Raw genomic sequence first — 14,871 nt, 5'->3', positions numbered from 1 at the left:
ATCCGCCTAGCTGAACTCGTCCTCACACTCAACAACTTCTCTTTTGACTCCTCCCACTTCCTACAGACTAACGGGGTGGCCATGGGCACCCGCATGGGCCCCAGCTATGCCTGCCTCTTTGTAGGTTACGTGGAACAGTCCCTCTTCCGCACCTACACAGGCCCCAAACCCCACCTCTTCCTCCGGTACATTGATGACTGTATCGGCGCCGCCTCTTGCTCCCCAGAGGAGCTCGAACAGTTCATCCACTTCACCAACACCTTCCACCACAACCTTCAGTTCACCTGGGCCATCTCCAGCACATCCCTCACCTTCCTGGACCTCTCAGTCTCCATCTCAGGCAACCAGCTTGTAACTGATGTCCATTTCAAGCCCACCGACTCCCACAGCTACCTAGAATACACCTCCTCCCACCCACCCTCCTGCAAAAATTCCATCCCCTATTCCCAATTCCTCCGCCTCCGCCGCATCTGCTCCCACGATAAGACATTTCACTCCCGCACATCCCAGATGTCCAAGTTCTTTAAGGACCGCAACTTTCCCCCCACGGTGATCGAGAACGCCCTTGACCGCGTCTCCCGCATTTCCCGCGACACATCCCTCACACCCCGCCCCCGCCACAACCGTCCCAAGAGGATCCCCCTCGTTCTCACACACCACCCTACCAACCTCCGGATACAACACATTATCCTCCGACACTTCCGCCATTTACAATCCGACCCCACCACCCAAGACATTTTTCCATCCCCTCCCCTGTCTGCTTTCCGGAGAGACCACTCTCTCCGTGACTCCCTTGTTCGCTCCACACTGCCCTCCAACCCCACCACACCCGGCACCTTCCCCTGCAACCGCAGGAAATGCTACACCTATCACCACACCTCCTCCCTCACCCCCATCCCAGGCTCCAAGATGACATTCCACATTAAGCAGAGGTTCACCTGCACATCTGCCAATGTGATATACTGCATCCACTGTACCCGGTGCGGCTTCCTCTACATTGGGGAAACCAAGCGGAGGCTTGGGGACCGCTTTGCAGAACACCTCCGCTCAGTTCGCAACAAACAACTGCACCTCCCAGTCGCAAACCATTTCCACTCCCCCTCCCATTCTCTTGATGACATGTCCATCATGGGCCTCCTGCACTGCCACAATGATGCCACCCGAAGGTTGCAGGAACAGTAACTCATATTCCGCCTGGGAACCCTGCAGCCATATGGTATCAATGTGGACTTCACCAGTTTCAAAATCTCCCCTTCCCCTACTGCATCCCTAAACCAGCCCAGTTCATCCCCTCCCCCCACTGCACCACACAACCAGCCCAGCTCTTCCCCCGCACCCACTGCATCCCAAAACCAGTCCAACCTGTCTCTGCATCCCTAACCGGTTCTTCCTCTCACCCATCCCTTCCTCCCACCCCAAGCCGCACCCCCAGCTACCTACTAACCTCATCCCACCTCCTTGACCTGTCCGTCTTCCCTGGACTGACCTATCCCCTCCCTACCTCCCCACCTACACTCTCTCCACCTATCTTTTTACTCTCCATCTTCGGTCCGCCTCCCCCTCTCTCCCTATTTATTCCAGTTCCCTCCCCCCATCCCCCTCTCTGATGAAGGGTCTAGGCCCGAAACGTCAGCTTTTGTGCTCCTGAGATGCTGCTTGGCCTGCTGTGTTCATCCAGCCTCACATTTTATTATCTTGGAATCTCCAGCATCTGCAGTTCCCATTATCTCTAACCAATGTCCTGTACAGGCACAACATGATATTGCAACTCTTTTACTCAATGCACTGACTAATAAAGACAAGCATACCAAATGCTTTGTTCACTACCCTGTCTACGTGTTATTCCACCTTCAAAGAACTACAAAGTTGCACCCCAAGGTCTTTTTGTTTGACAACATTCCCCAGGATCGTACCCTTAAGTGTATAAGTCCTGCCCTGATTTGCTTTTCCATGTTGACTATCCCTAATCAGTCCTTGCCTTTCCAAATGCATGTGAGCAGGCCACACTTAACAATATGTCAAGGGCAGCTTTATCACTTCGCTGATAGTTGAACTGAGGCTGATGAGATGGCACCTGCTCTCATGTGCTTTTGTAGATATGAACTATTAGAGTCATTTTCCACATCTTTGGGTAAATGCCAATATTGTGGCTTTCCTTGAATCGATTGGCCTTGGGACATAACTGGTTCTGGAGCACCAGTAAATGTTCAGTATTCTAGTTGTTGTGGACCTCAGGAGTCATTGTCAGCTGGAGATGGTGACCAATGCTTCAGCTTGTTGTTTGCTTTGATGTGCTAGGTTGTGCTATGATTGAAGGGGATTTTTTTAAATTATCCTCCACTATTCATGACTGGACGTTCTAGGAATGGAGGACTTACATCTGACTCATGGTGTAAGCTTATTTATCTCTGTCCATCACCCATTCTATGGCATGCAAGTCGACCTTTGTGATACCAAGTTGGCATCCTCATTTTTGTTATATCTGGTGCTACACCTGTCATGCTCAAGTGCACTCCTCACAGAAACAAACAGGATACCTTGACAAGAATGTATTGGTAGAATTATTTTGTCTACCTCTTTGGGGACGTAACTCCATGGTCATCACATCCTGAGGTGTACATTGAATCCAAAAATGCTGGACCAGAACTATGGGCATTAACACTGTGCCACAAGGTATTAGAAGAATGAGATATATACACACATTGTGAGATAATGATCATAATAGTTGATGACACATACCACCTCCTCATGTCCAGCTTTGAGTTGCTAGATTTTTTCTGAGTCTATCCTATTTCAAGACATGTTAAACATGGAGAAGTACAGATTCATCAGTTGAGGTAGAGCAGAAGGAGGTTTCCTTGCCCATGTTTCACATGACACCATGAGAATTCATCGGATCTATTGTCAATGAGAGGATTCTCAGGCCCATGGCCTCCCAACTATAAAGCTCTGCGATAAAACCTTTGGTGACTATGCTCTGCTGGGATAATCAAAGAACATGGGGCATGATATGGAACATGGAACATATGACACAGGAACATGAACGCCCAAATGTTTGAGAAGAAATCAAACGGATTTCAACCAAGTCCAATAAAAGTGGAATAATTGGGAGAACATTATCCCCACCCACCCCACCAGCTAATTACCACCTTTTATTCTTAGAGCAGGTGAGGCATTCTGATGGAAATGCTTACATGTCCCCCATCAGTTTTAGTTTGCCATTCAACACAACTGTGTCGTTTTGGAAGGATCAGGGTTAGTACAGTTGATGCTAACGAGGATTAAAACGAATGAGGACTATATTGGAATAGCTCAGCCCTTTATCTTGCCTAGGGATGGTGATAAGACAGCTGGAAACTGTGAAGGATACTGCATGCAGAGGGTAGAAGGTCAAGCAAAGCCTTGCTGTTATACTGGTTTGGAACTCAATACTTTCACCTGGGTTAAGTGCAGCATTAAGCCATGGATGAGAGTCACCCTTTTCTGACAACTGCAAAAGTCTTGCACAAAATAAAACCAGGGCAGTCTCAATTAATTTTAGTGAGTTGACGTTGCTTGTGTATGGATAGGCAATGTAGGATCTTTAAATATTGGATGTAAGGACAGATGTGGTGGGAAGATGTGGAGTAAAGGGCTAACACTCAAATATGTATAAATTAAGCTAAATCAGGGGATATTACTGTATTCCCCAAGGGATAATCAAAGAACATTGTGTTGATCTAGCACAGCAAGTTGGATTCGAAGAAGTGGAGAATGAGGATGTTGAAGAGTTGCTTGAGTCCCACAGTGAAGACCTCTCTACAACTGACCTACAACGACTTTTCACTGAGGGGGTAGTGGAAGCTGGGGATGAAGAAGATGAAGTCCAGGATGCAGCACCATGAGAAATTTCCACTTTAGCTTTGTCTTCCGTCCTGAGGTAAATTGAGAAGCAGTTGTAGCTCTTAGAGGACAATGATTGAAATGCAGAACTCAGCAGGGTAGCAGTTTGTGAAATAATTATTTGGCATCCTATAAACAACTTCTTCATGAAAGAGGAAAAAAGGCAAAGCAGCAAAAACTGGATGTCTTTTTTTAAGCCAACCCTCAAGAAACAGTCAGAACACAATGAACCACAGCCATCCACTTCTGGATTATCTATTTTACACCCTAACCCTCCAACCCCAACTGTACCTGAAAGCGATGATGATGATGATGATGATGATGATGACCCTCAACCCCTGCATTAACAACAGAGCAACCTCAAAATCTCCTCCTCCATCAAGTCTTCTTGACATCTTTTCGAAGGTAAGGTGTTAAGTTTAGTTTTATTTCATTATTAGGTATGAATTAAACATTTATTCAACTGTGCTATTATTTGTATTGTGTTGTGCTGGCATGTGAGTGATTTTTGAGCAATTTTGAATATTATTTGATGGTCTGCCCCAACCCTGATTGTTTCATATGTCCTATTATTTCTGTAGCACGATTTTCCATAACGCGATGTAGCACAGGAGCGCAACAATTATAGCAGAACCAACTGCACTGCATACAATTCTGGACACCTTTCTACAGGAAGGATGCTGTTAAATTGGAAAGGATTCAGAAAAGATTTCCAAGGAATTTGCCAGGACTGGAGAGTTCGAGCTAAAGGGAGAGGCTGAATAGGTTGGGGCTATTTTCCCTGGAGGGTCAGAGGCTGAGGGGTGACCTTATAGAGATTTATAAAATCATAAGGGGCATGGATAGCGTGAACAGCCAAGGTCTTTTTCCAAGGGTGGGAGAGTCCAAAATTAATGGGATAGGTTTAAGTTCAGAGGGGAAAGGGACCTGAGGGGAAACTTTTTTCATACAGAGTGTGGTGCATGTATGGAACGGGCTGCCAGGGGAAGTGGTGGTGGCAGATACAGTTACAACATTTAAAAGGCATCTGAATGATTAAATGAATAGGAAGGGTTTATGGGATATGGTCCAAATACTGGCAAGTGGCACTAAGGTCAGATTGGGAGGTCGAGTCGGCACAGATGAGTTGGACCAAAGGGCCTGTTTCCATGCAGTGTAACTCTACGACTCTATGACTAAACATCGGCTCATACCAAAAAGCAATTGACGATGAAATTTTTAAAAATCAGTTTACAGTAAGATAAAAGAAGTCTGAATTCCTGCAACATTTCTCAGTGTCATAATTGATTAGGAAAATACATATTCCAAGGAAAGAAATTTACTTGGAGGAAATGGGAAACTTCCCACATTTTGAAATCTTAAAGTAATCAGGATGCAAACAATTAAGTACATACAGTTTACTCATATTTCTTAAAATATGAATTTTAAGAAGATAAGCTTTAATGAACCATGAATAAGAATATCTTACTGGTGTTCAAGCTAGTGTTAATTGCCCATCATCGCAGATGAGAATAGCAACCATGCAGCTTGTATGCGATCACAGAAGCAGCCCATTCCATGAGTGGTATAAAACTCTCATATTATACTTGCATGCTGTACATGGAAGGCAAGTACTTTTACAGGCTCATATTGTTGTGGTTGCACTATGTCTTTGGATTCAATGTGATTTGTGAAGCCATTTGGTTTTATAACTCTAGGCTGCTGTAAAGAAATGTGATTGTGCAGTAGGAAATGTGAGTACAATGATTAGTCATCTTTTTGCACAGTGCCAAAGTGCATTATTCTGCAGTTCATCACTCGTATAACTATCAGAACAAAAGATCCAGATCAAGCATTCCCACAAAACCATTACTATAAATATACCTACCATCAATTATATCTGATTATGCTCCTTTGAAGTACTTTAGACTGATTTACTACATTAGAGGTGCTCCACCGTTGCAAGTTGTTGTTCAAATGAGTTTTCTTTAGAATTATGATTTGTTGTTTAATCTGTCTCAATCAGATTCAAATACAATGGCTAATGGGCTGAAAGAGAACTTATTCTCCCCACTGTCCAATTTAGTTGAATAGCTATGATCTCCAACATTGAACAGCATAAAATTCAATCGAGCAACAAAGGAAATTGCACAATTATCTGGAGGTCTCACTTTTTCCGATATAAAAACCAAAAGAACTGCAGACACTGTAAATCAGAAACAAAAACAGATGTTCTAGAAAGAGCTTTTCCAGCAATTTCTGTTTTTGTCACTTAATCCTATTATTTCCTAACAGAAAGCTTTATACAGTATATGCCAAAACTGTTTGGACAAAAAATTGCAATAGTGATTGTATGTTTGAATATTTATCTAGGACCAGAGTCTTCACCAATGCAATAATAATGGCATTCCTTGTTAACTTCAGCTACAGCGGATTGGTTTTATTCACCTGAGTCTGAGGTTAGTCTGAGGATTTCCAAAGGATATCTTTACACATTGGCTGTCCTTTTTATTCTGTGATATTTTTAAATGACAAAAAATGACAAAATCATGCCTGAAATACTTGTTAAATACAATATAATAAGCATGTTAGCAAAACTGGAACCCATAGGCTCAAAGGAGTCCAGGATACATATATTGCATGAAATTGACTCAAGGACTGAAAACCTTTAAAGTGGAGAAAATATGCTGTGGTACGCCCCCGTGTCAGTAATGGGATTACACTTTCAGGGAAATTTAGTGACAACCTGAACTTTGATATTGACATTATACTACAAGGCTGTACTATTCCATAATTCTACGAAAACAAACTAAAATTACCAAGATTGTAAGGGCTTTCTGTTTTCTAGGAAAAGCAGCAGGCAAATCGAAACATGGGAGCACAGTGAAATAAAGTGGTGAAGGGAGCTCACATCACCTCTGGGTGAACTAAAAAACTGAGGAATCTTATAAATATAGTGGCTCACAAAAGCTCAGGTCTTTCCACATGCTTTACATAAAATGAAAGACTTTTGAAGCAGTCAGTGTTTTAATGTAGGAAAGACAGCAGTCAGTTCACGATTAGTAATCTTCTACAACAATGACATAATCCCAAATAGATAACCTATGAAAAGAAGTACACACTAAGTGAAAATGGAAGGACAACTGTTGGCTTGGATACCAGGGAACGCTCCCCTGCTGTCCTTCAAAATAATGCCATGGGAGTATTCAGGTGCACCTCAACCTGGACAGTCAGGGCCTCAGTTAAAGTCTCGTTGATTTTTCTTTTAACAAAGTCTAACGCAAAGTTAATGCATTAAAATTAGGATAGAGAGTAAATAGATGAAGATTGGTGGAAAAGATATTAAAAACTTTGCTTTTAATTGAGTGGCTTTGAAATATTTATCCTGTTGCACAGGATTAGTATTACAATAACAAAGCTGCTTCTGAAATCCGAGTCGCTTAATTAATATAATTCTTCTGTTTGTCGTAGCGCCAAAATAATAACATAGAAATATAAAGACCAGAGAAAGTGAAACTTCCCTGGAGCTACTGAGAGGCTACTGATAGGAAAAGTAAAACACATATGGTCTGCTTTTTTTTATTAGACAAAGTAACATATGTGCAAGAATATAAGTTGGTGTTATACTGGTTATTGAGTTAAAAGTGATCCATCACTTCAGTGGGCAGCTACTTAATTTTGTCATTTTCTAATTACATAAATGTATAGAGTGACAATGTCATTGACTTATGATATTTACTGGAACCCAGTGTATGGACATGCAAGACTGCAGACCAAGTTCCAATCACTCAGAAACCCCGTGCTGATTGAACTACCTATGATGTCTCTTGTTGAAATGCCCCAATTTGAAAGCTTCATTCTTGTTTTCAAATGTTCATGTATCTGTAATTTCCTACAGTCAAAGTTCTGAAATCTTGTGCTCCCCCAATTCTAACCTTGCATGTATCCTCAGTTTTAATCACTCCACTATATCATTCTTTCTGCTACCCAGGCAGTAAGGTCTGGAATTTCTGTGGAAAACTGCTTGAACCCGCTAACCCTCTTTCTTCCTTTATGATGGTCTTTCATACCAACCTCTTCAACTCAGCATTGCTCATCTGCCATAATATACCTTTATGTTACCCGGTGTCAAATTCTGGCAATGCATCTAAGTGAAACATCTAAGAACTATGTTAAAAGTATTATATGAATGCACGTTAGTGTTGATGAGTTTAATGCTTGATATACACCTTATTTGGGGAAAGTAGAAAAATAAAGGGGACAATGAAAGGTCATGAGAACTGAAAGAAATTCAAAATACTGCAGATGTTCAAAATCTTCAGCAAATGTAGAAAATGCTGAGCAGGTCAGGAAGCTTCTGTAGAGTGAGAAAAAAAGGGTTAATCTATCACCTCAATGACCTTGGCCAGAATTCAGATTGTGAGCACTGCCTGAGCGCAGTCAGGTTCAAAATGCTGGCCAGGTAAAATTCGAATTATGTGTTCAGGATTATAAACCAGGAAGCACTTTTATTGATAAAGGTCATAGAAATACAGAATCCTTTCCACCTAAATCCTGTGAATTCTGGGAATCAGTTAAAACATTCAAGACTAGAATCGACAGATTTGCAATAGGAAAGTGCATCACAGGATAATGATCAGAGATGAGTTATATACAAGTAAAAATACAAAGGAACATCAGAACAAAAAATAGGCCATTCAGCCCCTTGAACCTGTTCCACCATTCCGTTTGCTCATTGTTTATCTATTCCTGAGCTCCTTCTACTCACTTTGGTTCTATATTCTTCCATACCCATTGCCTAACAGAAATGCATCAATCTATTTTTAAATTGACAGTTAAATCCCCAGCTTCAACAGCCTTTAGGGGTAGAATGTGTGAAATTTTCAATAACTTCTGTATGACAAAATACTCCCTAACATCCCCCCCACATGACCTAATCCTCATGTTAAGGTGATACCCCCTTTGCTTTGGGCTCTTCTACCAAAGGAATTAGCTTCTCTCTATCAACCTATCACCTTCTTTGATCATCTAAAACACCTCAATTAGATTGCCCTTTAATCTTCAAGTGAATACAGTCTCATCTATAGAACCTGTCCTCATGATGTCATGATTTTCACCATAATTTAGTCTGAATAATGGGACAATGCACTGCCGGCCGGCCCTTCTAATCCGACTCTACTGCTGCCTTGATTAAGTAGCCATTGAATGTGATGTAGATATCGCCTGCACCACTATAAACAGCGTTTTCCCTGTTCTCCTGGTAAAGGCGCACCCACACCTCATCATTCTCACTTAGGTCCAGCATGACACTCTGACTCTGCATGATGCTGCGGTCACTGGGTTGAGCGTACAGGATCACCACCTCCTGGTCATTGCGCATGAGGTGGAGGTATGTTTCCTTAAAGTTCCAGGTGTGCACGTTGAGGTTAAAGAAGTAAACCCCCTGGATGTAGCAGTAGAACCTGCCAGTGAACATGTTGAAATGGTGGTAAAGGTTGACAAACTCAGTGTCAAAAATCAGCTGAGGTTGGAGCTCTTTGCTCTGGATGCCCTTCCTGCGGCCAACCGAGAACGCTGCATAATGTTGTTTGCAGTTATGCCCTGGAATGCCTGCTTGTCCTTTGTCTCCCTTGATGCCAGTGATACCCATGGAACCATTGGGTCCTGTTTTTCCTGTTTTTCCTGGCATTCCTCTCTCCCCCTTCTCTCCTTTGGAGCCTGTATAAAGAGATTAATATTCGATTTGTGTTAGCATTTTGTTTTCCCCAGGAGGTGTGCTTGTTGCATGGAATTACATCGAACCCACAGCAGAGAAACACCAGCTGATCTACACTATAGATAATAAAATGTGAGGCTGGATGAACACAGCAGGCCAAGCAGCATCTGAGGAGCACAAAAGCTGACGTTTCGGGCCTAGACCCTTCATCAGAGAGGCTAACGTCAGCTTTTGTGCTCCTGAGATGCTGCTTGGCCTGCTGTGTTCATCCAGCCTCACATTTTATTATCTTGGATCCTCCAGAATCTGCAGTTCCCATTATCAGCTGATCTACACTGGTGTTCAAGCTCTGCAAGAGGGTCCTGCCACTATATTTAATTGAAACATATCACATCAGCTATGTGTGCTGACACCAGGCTGGTGTACTAGAGATTAACTTAACCTCACCATCAGAAAACTGGAGAACAAAACTCATCCAATCCCCTCCCTACCTCCCCACCTACACCCTCTCCACCTATCTTCTTTACTCTCCATCTTCGGTCCGCCTCCCCCTCTCTCCCTATTTATTCCAGTTCCCTCCCCCCATCCCCCTCTCTGATGAAGGGTCTAGGCCCGAAACGTCAGCTTTTGTGCTCCTGAGATGCTGCTTGGCCTGCTGTGTTCATCCAGCCTCACATTTTATTATCTTGGAATCTCCAGCATCTGCAGTTCCCATTATCTCATCCAATGTTTTGTCTGCGTTGTGTAATTTGATCCAGAATGCTGAAGAGTCATTGAAGTTCTGAAGGGGTTTAGTTATGCGGAGCAGTTGGGTAAACTCATTGCTTTCACAGGAAAGATGGCTGAGCAGTGACAAGATAGAGGTCTACAAAACAATGAGATGCATAGATAGGGTAGATAGTCAGAAACTTTTTCCAACAGTGGAAAAGTCAAATATAATAGAGCACAGGTTCCAGGTGAGGGGGAACAGTTTAAGGGAGAATTGCAGGGACAGTTTTTCACACAGAGGGTAGTGAGTACCTGGAAGGCACTGTCAGTGGCAGTAGTACAACCAGACACATTAGCAACATTTAAGGCACATCTTGATAGACACATGAATGGGAGGCAAACAGAGGGGTAGAAACCACATATAGGCAATAAGAAGCAGGTCTAAATAAGGAATCGGAATCAGTCCAGTCTTTGTGGGCGAAAAGACCTGTTCCTGTGCTGTATTGTCATATTGTTCTTTGTTCCAGACAAAATGAGGAATAACTAAGTCACAATGAAATTCCTGCACGTAAAGAGTGAAAGTTTTGAGTGACATAAATATCTCAGCAAGACCTCACCTACCTGTTATTCATTACGTAATATCATCAAAGCACTGAACACAGTGGGATTTTCATTTTAGTCAATACCTTATGCATATATCAATGGAAAGTAAAGAATTTTGCATTATCACCCAGTCAGATTGCCTTATTTGCCTGCATTGATAAATATTCCCCTGACCTGAGACATTGGGGTACATTGACAGTGAGTCATTGCTTATCTCTTGTGTGGTAAACATCACTTGCCTTGTATCAGATGAAACCTGAATGTCATTCAGATCTAGCTGCATGCAAGAAGGGCTCCTCGAGCCTCTGAGCAGGTAAAATTGTAGTTAGATGACACAGTGGCTCTGTGGTTAGCACTGCAGCCTCACAGCGCCAGGGACCCGGGTTCGATTCCCACCTCAGGCAACTGTCTGTGTGGAGTTTGCACATTCTCCCCGTTCTGCGTGGGTTTCCTCCAGGTGCTCCAGTTTCCTCCCACAGTCCAAAGATGTGCAGGCTAGGTGGATCGGCCATGCTAAATTGCCCGTAGTGTTCAGAGATGTATAGGTTAGTGGGTTAGAGATGGAAAATGCAGGGTTAGGGGAATGTGTCTGGGTGACAATATCTTCGGAGAGGTGGTGTGGACCTGTTGTGTCAAATGGCTTGCTTCCACACTGTGGGGATTCTATGATGAAATACGGTTATATCATTTAAAAGACATTTGGGCAGGCACACGAGTAGGAAATGTTCAGAGGGATATGGACCAACACAGGCAAATAGGACTTGTTAAGTTTGGTATACCTGATCAGCATGGATGAGTTGGACAAAAGGGTCTGTTTACATGTTGTACAATTCTATGACTCACTGAAACAGGATTGATTACCTCAATGGTAACGGTAGTGTGGGGGTAATGTTAGGCCATGATGCTGCTGATGATGACCCTTATTGATGCCCAGTTTTGAGCTTCCAGCTCTATTATGAATCTTCCCAATTTTGTTGGGTGGCATTGCCACACAACTCAATGAATGGTATTCTGAAACTGAACGTAAGGCTTTGTCCCTTCAAGCATTGAGCAGTGGTTGCTCAGGAATTTTTTTCATGGAAAGATATGATACAGCAGGAAATACATCTAGAAGTGATGGAGGATGAACAATGGGTGCGTTATTAATTGCAGTTCCTGCTATTGTACTCAAATGATTCAGCTATAGCTAATTTGAGCAGAAAGTGTTGTCCAGGTTATCTTCGGACTTCCCCCTCCTCTCCCTGTTCATCTTCCTGCTGCTGCCATGTATCTGGTGACAAGCTCTTTGTCTGTATGATAGTGAGGTTGTACAGTATGAAACTAGCCACCACACATCTCGACATGGAGTCCTGCAGTGGTCAGCAGAACCTATCAGATTCAGGCAGCAGAGGCACTGTTTTTGAACACCACAGGTCTGTTGGATGACGGCTTATGTGCCAGCCCAAGTTAGAGTTCATTCTGCACTCCGATCACATATCCTTTACATATTGCTCGTCACCCAAGTAGCCACCCTCTGGTTTGTTTTGGTCGTTCAAATGTGGGTGCCACAGGATGTGACCAGCAAGATACCAGACGTTGACCTGTTTGATACACTGAGGAGGCCCACTCAATGTCACGAGGATGGAATCCCTTTCAGTCAGAATACTTCTCAGTAGGGGGTGCAATGGCCTGTTGCTAGACTGCTAATCCACAGACCTGAATAACATTGTGGGGACCTGGGTTCAAATCCTGCCATGGCAGAAGGTGGAATTTGAATGCAATAAAATATCTGGAATTAAGGGTCTAATAATGACCATGAATCCATTGTTTATTGTCACAAAAATGCATCTGGTTCACCAATGTCCTTTAGGGAAGGAAACTAAATTCCTTACCTGGGCTGGCTACATATGACTCCAGACCCACAGCACAGCAAAGTAGTTGAGTCTGAACTGCCCTTGGGGCAATTAGGGATGGGCAAGAAATGCTGCTGAGCCAGCAATGTCCTCTTCCCATGAATGAATAATGGTTCAAAAAAAAGTTGACAAATGGAGCAATCAAGTTGATGCGCATTCAGTAAATAGTGCCCCACGCTGTGGAACAGCCTGCAATCCTCACAAAGCTATTGTTCCTTCCACTCACTCTGTCTGGTAAGGGAGCATATGATCTATTCAGTTGACTTGGAATATAGGCTCTAAAATGATGTTCCTTAAGCAACAGTGAACGAAATCTGGGAGAAGCTGTACATAACACCTTCACAAGCCAGGATGTTGTATAAAAGTTCACGGTCACGGTCTTAGAACATAGAACATTGAACAATACAGCGCAGAACAGGCCCTTCGGCCCTCGATGTTGCACCGACCTGTGAACTAATCTAAGCCCCTCTCCCTACACTATCCCATCATTTTGCATATGTTCTGTTACTGCAATACCATCCTCACCCTGCTTGGAGTCTGTAGTTCTAGCTGCAGGCACTGGCAGAAGTAAGGTTTTCAACTGCAGATTCATTATCCTCTGAAAGATGAGATTCCTTCTCGTCTCTGATTTAAATCAATGACCCCTTACTGTGAGATAGTACCCTCTGGTTCTAGAATCTCCCACAAGGGGAAACAACCTTTCTGCATCGACTTAGGTCCCCAAAGAATCTTGCATGTTTCAATGAGGTCATCTCGAATTCTTCTCAATTCCAATAAGTACAAGCCCAATCTATTTAACTTGCCTGATAAGATAGTTTGCCCATACTTTGTATTAGCCAAGCAAACCTTCTCTGGACTGCCTCCAATACCTAATATGTCTTACCTTAGATAATGGGCCCAGGTCAGCTCAAAGTTTCTAGCTGAGGTCTGACTAGTGGTTTGAGCAAAACCTCCCCAAACTTTATACAGCATTTCCTCTGAAATAAAGGCCAACATTCCATTTCCCTTCCCTATTACCTGCTGAACTTGGATGCTCGCTTTTTGTGCTACAATGACAAGAGCTCCAAAGTCCTCTGTTTCGTAGCTTTCTACAGTCTTTTTTCATTACATAAATAATATTCAGTTTCTGTATTCTTCCTGTTAAAAGTGTATAACCTGGCATTGTCCCATCTGATAAAGTGGATGACTGGTGTGGCTCACAACAGAAGCGTGAATGCAGTAAAATGGCACTTTGGAGCTAAAATCAGACTTGCTCTGGTGCAAAACCAGTGGCCAAGAAATTTCTGGCTCTGACCTTTTAGTATAGTCATGTCTATCTTTGGCTTGATCTCAGGAATGGTGTAGGTGGGATGGTCACTTGCCACCCTCTGGCTAGATGACAGCCCATACAGATGCATCGGCTTCTCCAAAGGACCACAGCATCGGACGCATGATGATTGGAGCGTCTGCTTTTTAAAGAGAATTCTTTTGGGCGAGGCAGCAGCAGCTAGGAAGGAAACAATCAGAGCAATGGAACCCTTCATTCTTCAACTGCAGAATAACCTGTGCAGGGGGAGATAGAGAAAATAATCAGTATTTATCCCTGGCAATATACACAAAAGAGGATGAGGTGGCTGAATCTCCAGGATTGCCCAAGCATTTAAGATAATTGTCCAGCTGCAAGCAAAAAGTCCTTGGGGAAAAATTATAGCTGTGTTCAAAACTTTTTTATTATTATGCCATCTACAAGGCACAAGCCAGGAGAATGATGGAATACTTACCACTTGCCTGGATGGGTGCAGCCCCAGCAATGCTCAAGAAACTTGACACCATCCAGCACAAAGCAGCCCGCTTGATTGACGCTACATAAAAAAACACCAGCTCCCCCATCACCAACGCCCAGTCGCAGCAGTGAGTACTATCTACATAATGCACTGCAGAAATTCACCAAAGGCCCACCTTCCAAACCCATGACCACTTCTATCCAGAAGGACATGAACAGCAGATATATGGGAACACCACTACCTTCAAATTCCCCTCCAAACCACTCACCGTCCCAACTTGGAAATATATCTTTATTCCTTCACTGACACTAGGTCAAAAGCCAGAAAT

At 43.2% G+C, this 14,871-nt stretch overlaps 1 protein-coding gene across 1 annotated transcript in view; it reads right to left on the bottom strand.

The window, feature by feature from the left end:
- Nucleotides 1-8,570: 8,570 nt before the first annotated feature.
- LOC125462292 (complement C1q tumor necrosis factor-related protein 1-like) overlaps nucleotides 8,571-14,871 on the bottom strand; it is a 30,554-nt gene continuing 24,253 nt past the window's right edge. Inside the window, exons 2-3 of the mRNA XM_048552163.1 lie at nucleotides 14,075-14,322; nucleotides 8,571-9,579 (exon numbers count right to left, since the gene is read on the bottom strand). Coding sequence (XP_048408120.1) covers nucleotides 9,026-9,579; nucleotides 14,075-14,303 — 783 coding nt within the window. The 5' untranslated portion in view covers nucleotides 14,304-14,322 and the 3' untranslated portion in view covers nucleotides 8,571-9,025. The remainder of the gene's footprint in view (nucleotides 9,580-14,074; nucleotides 14,323-14,871) is intronic.

This window comes from Stegostoma tigrinum, chromosome 23 (assembly GCF_030684315.1).
Source record: "Stegostoma tigrinum isolate sSteTig4 chromosome 23, sSteTig4.hap1, whole genome shotgun sequence".
NCBI classification, from domain to species: domain Eukaryota; kingdom Metazoa; phylum Chordata; class Chondrichthyes; order Orectolobiformes; family Stegostomatidae; genus Stegostoma; species Stegostoma tigrinum.
Note: the sequence above shows the minus strand (reverse complement) of the source record. Positions and strands in the feature narration are given on the sequence as shown.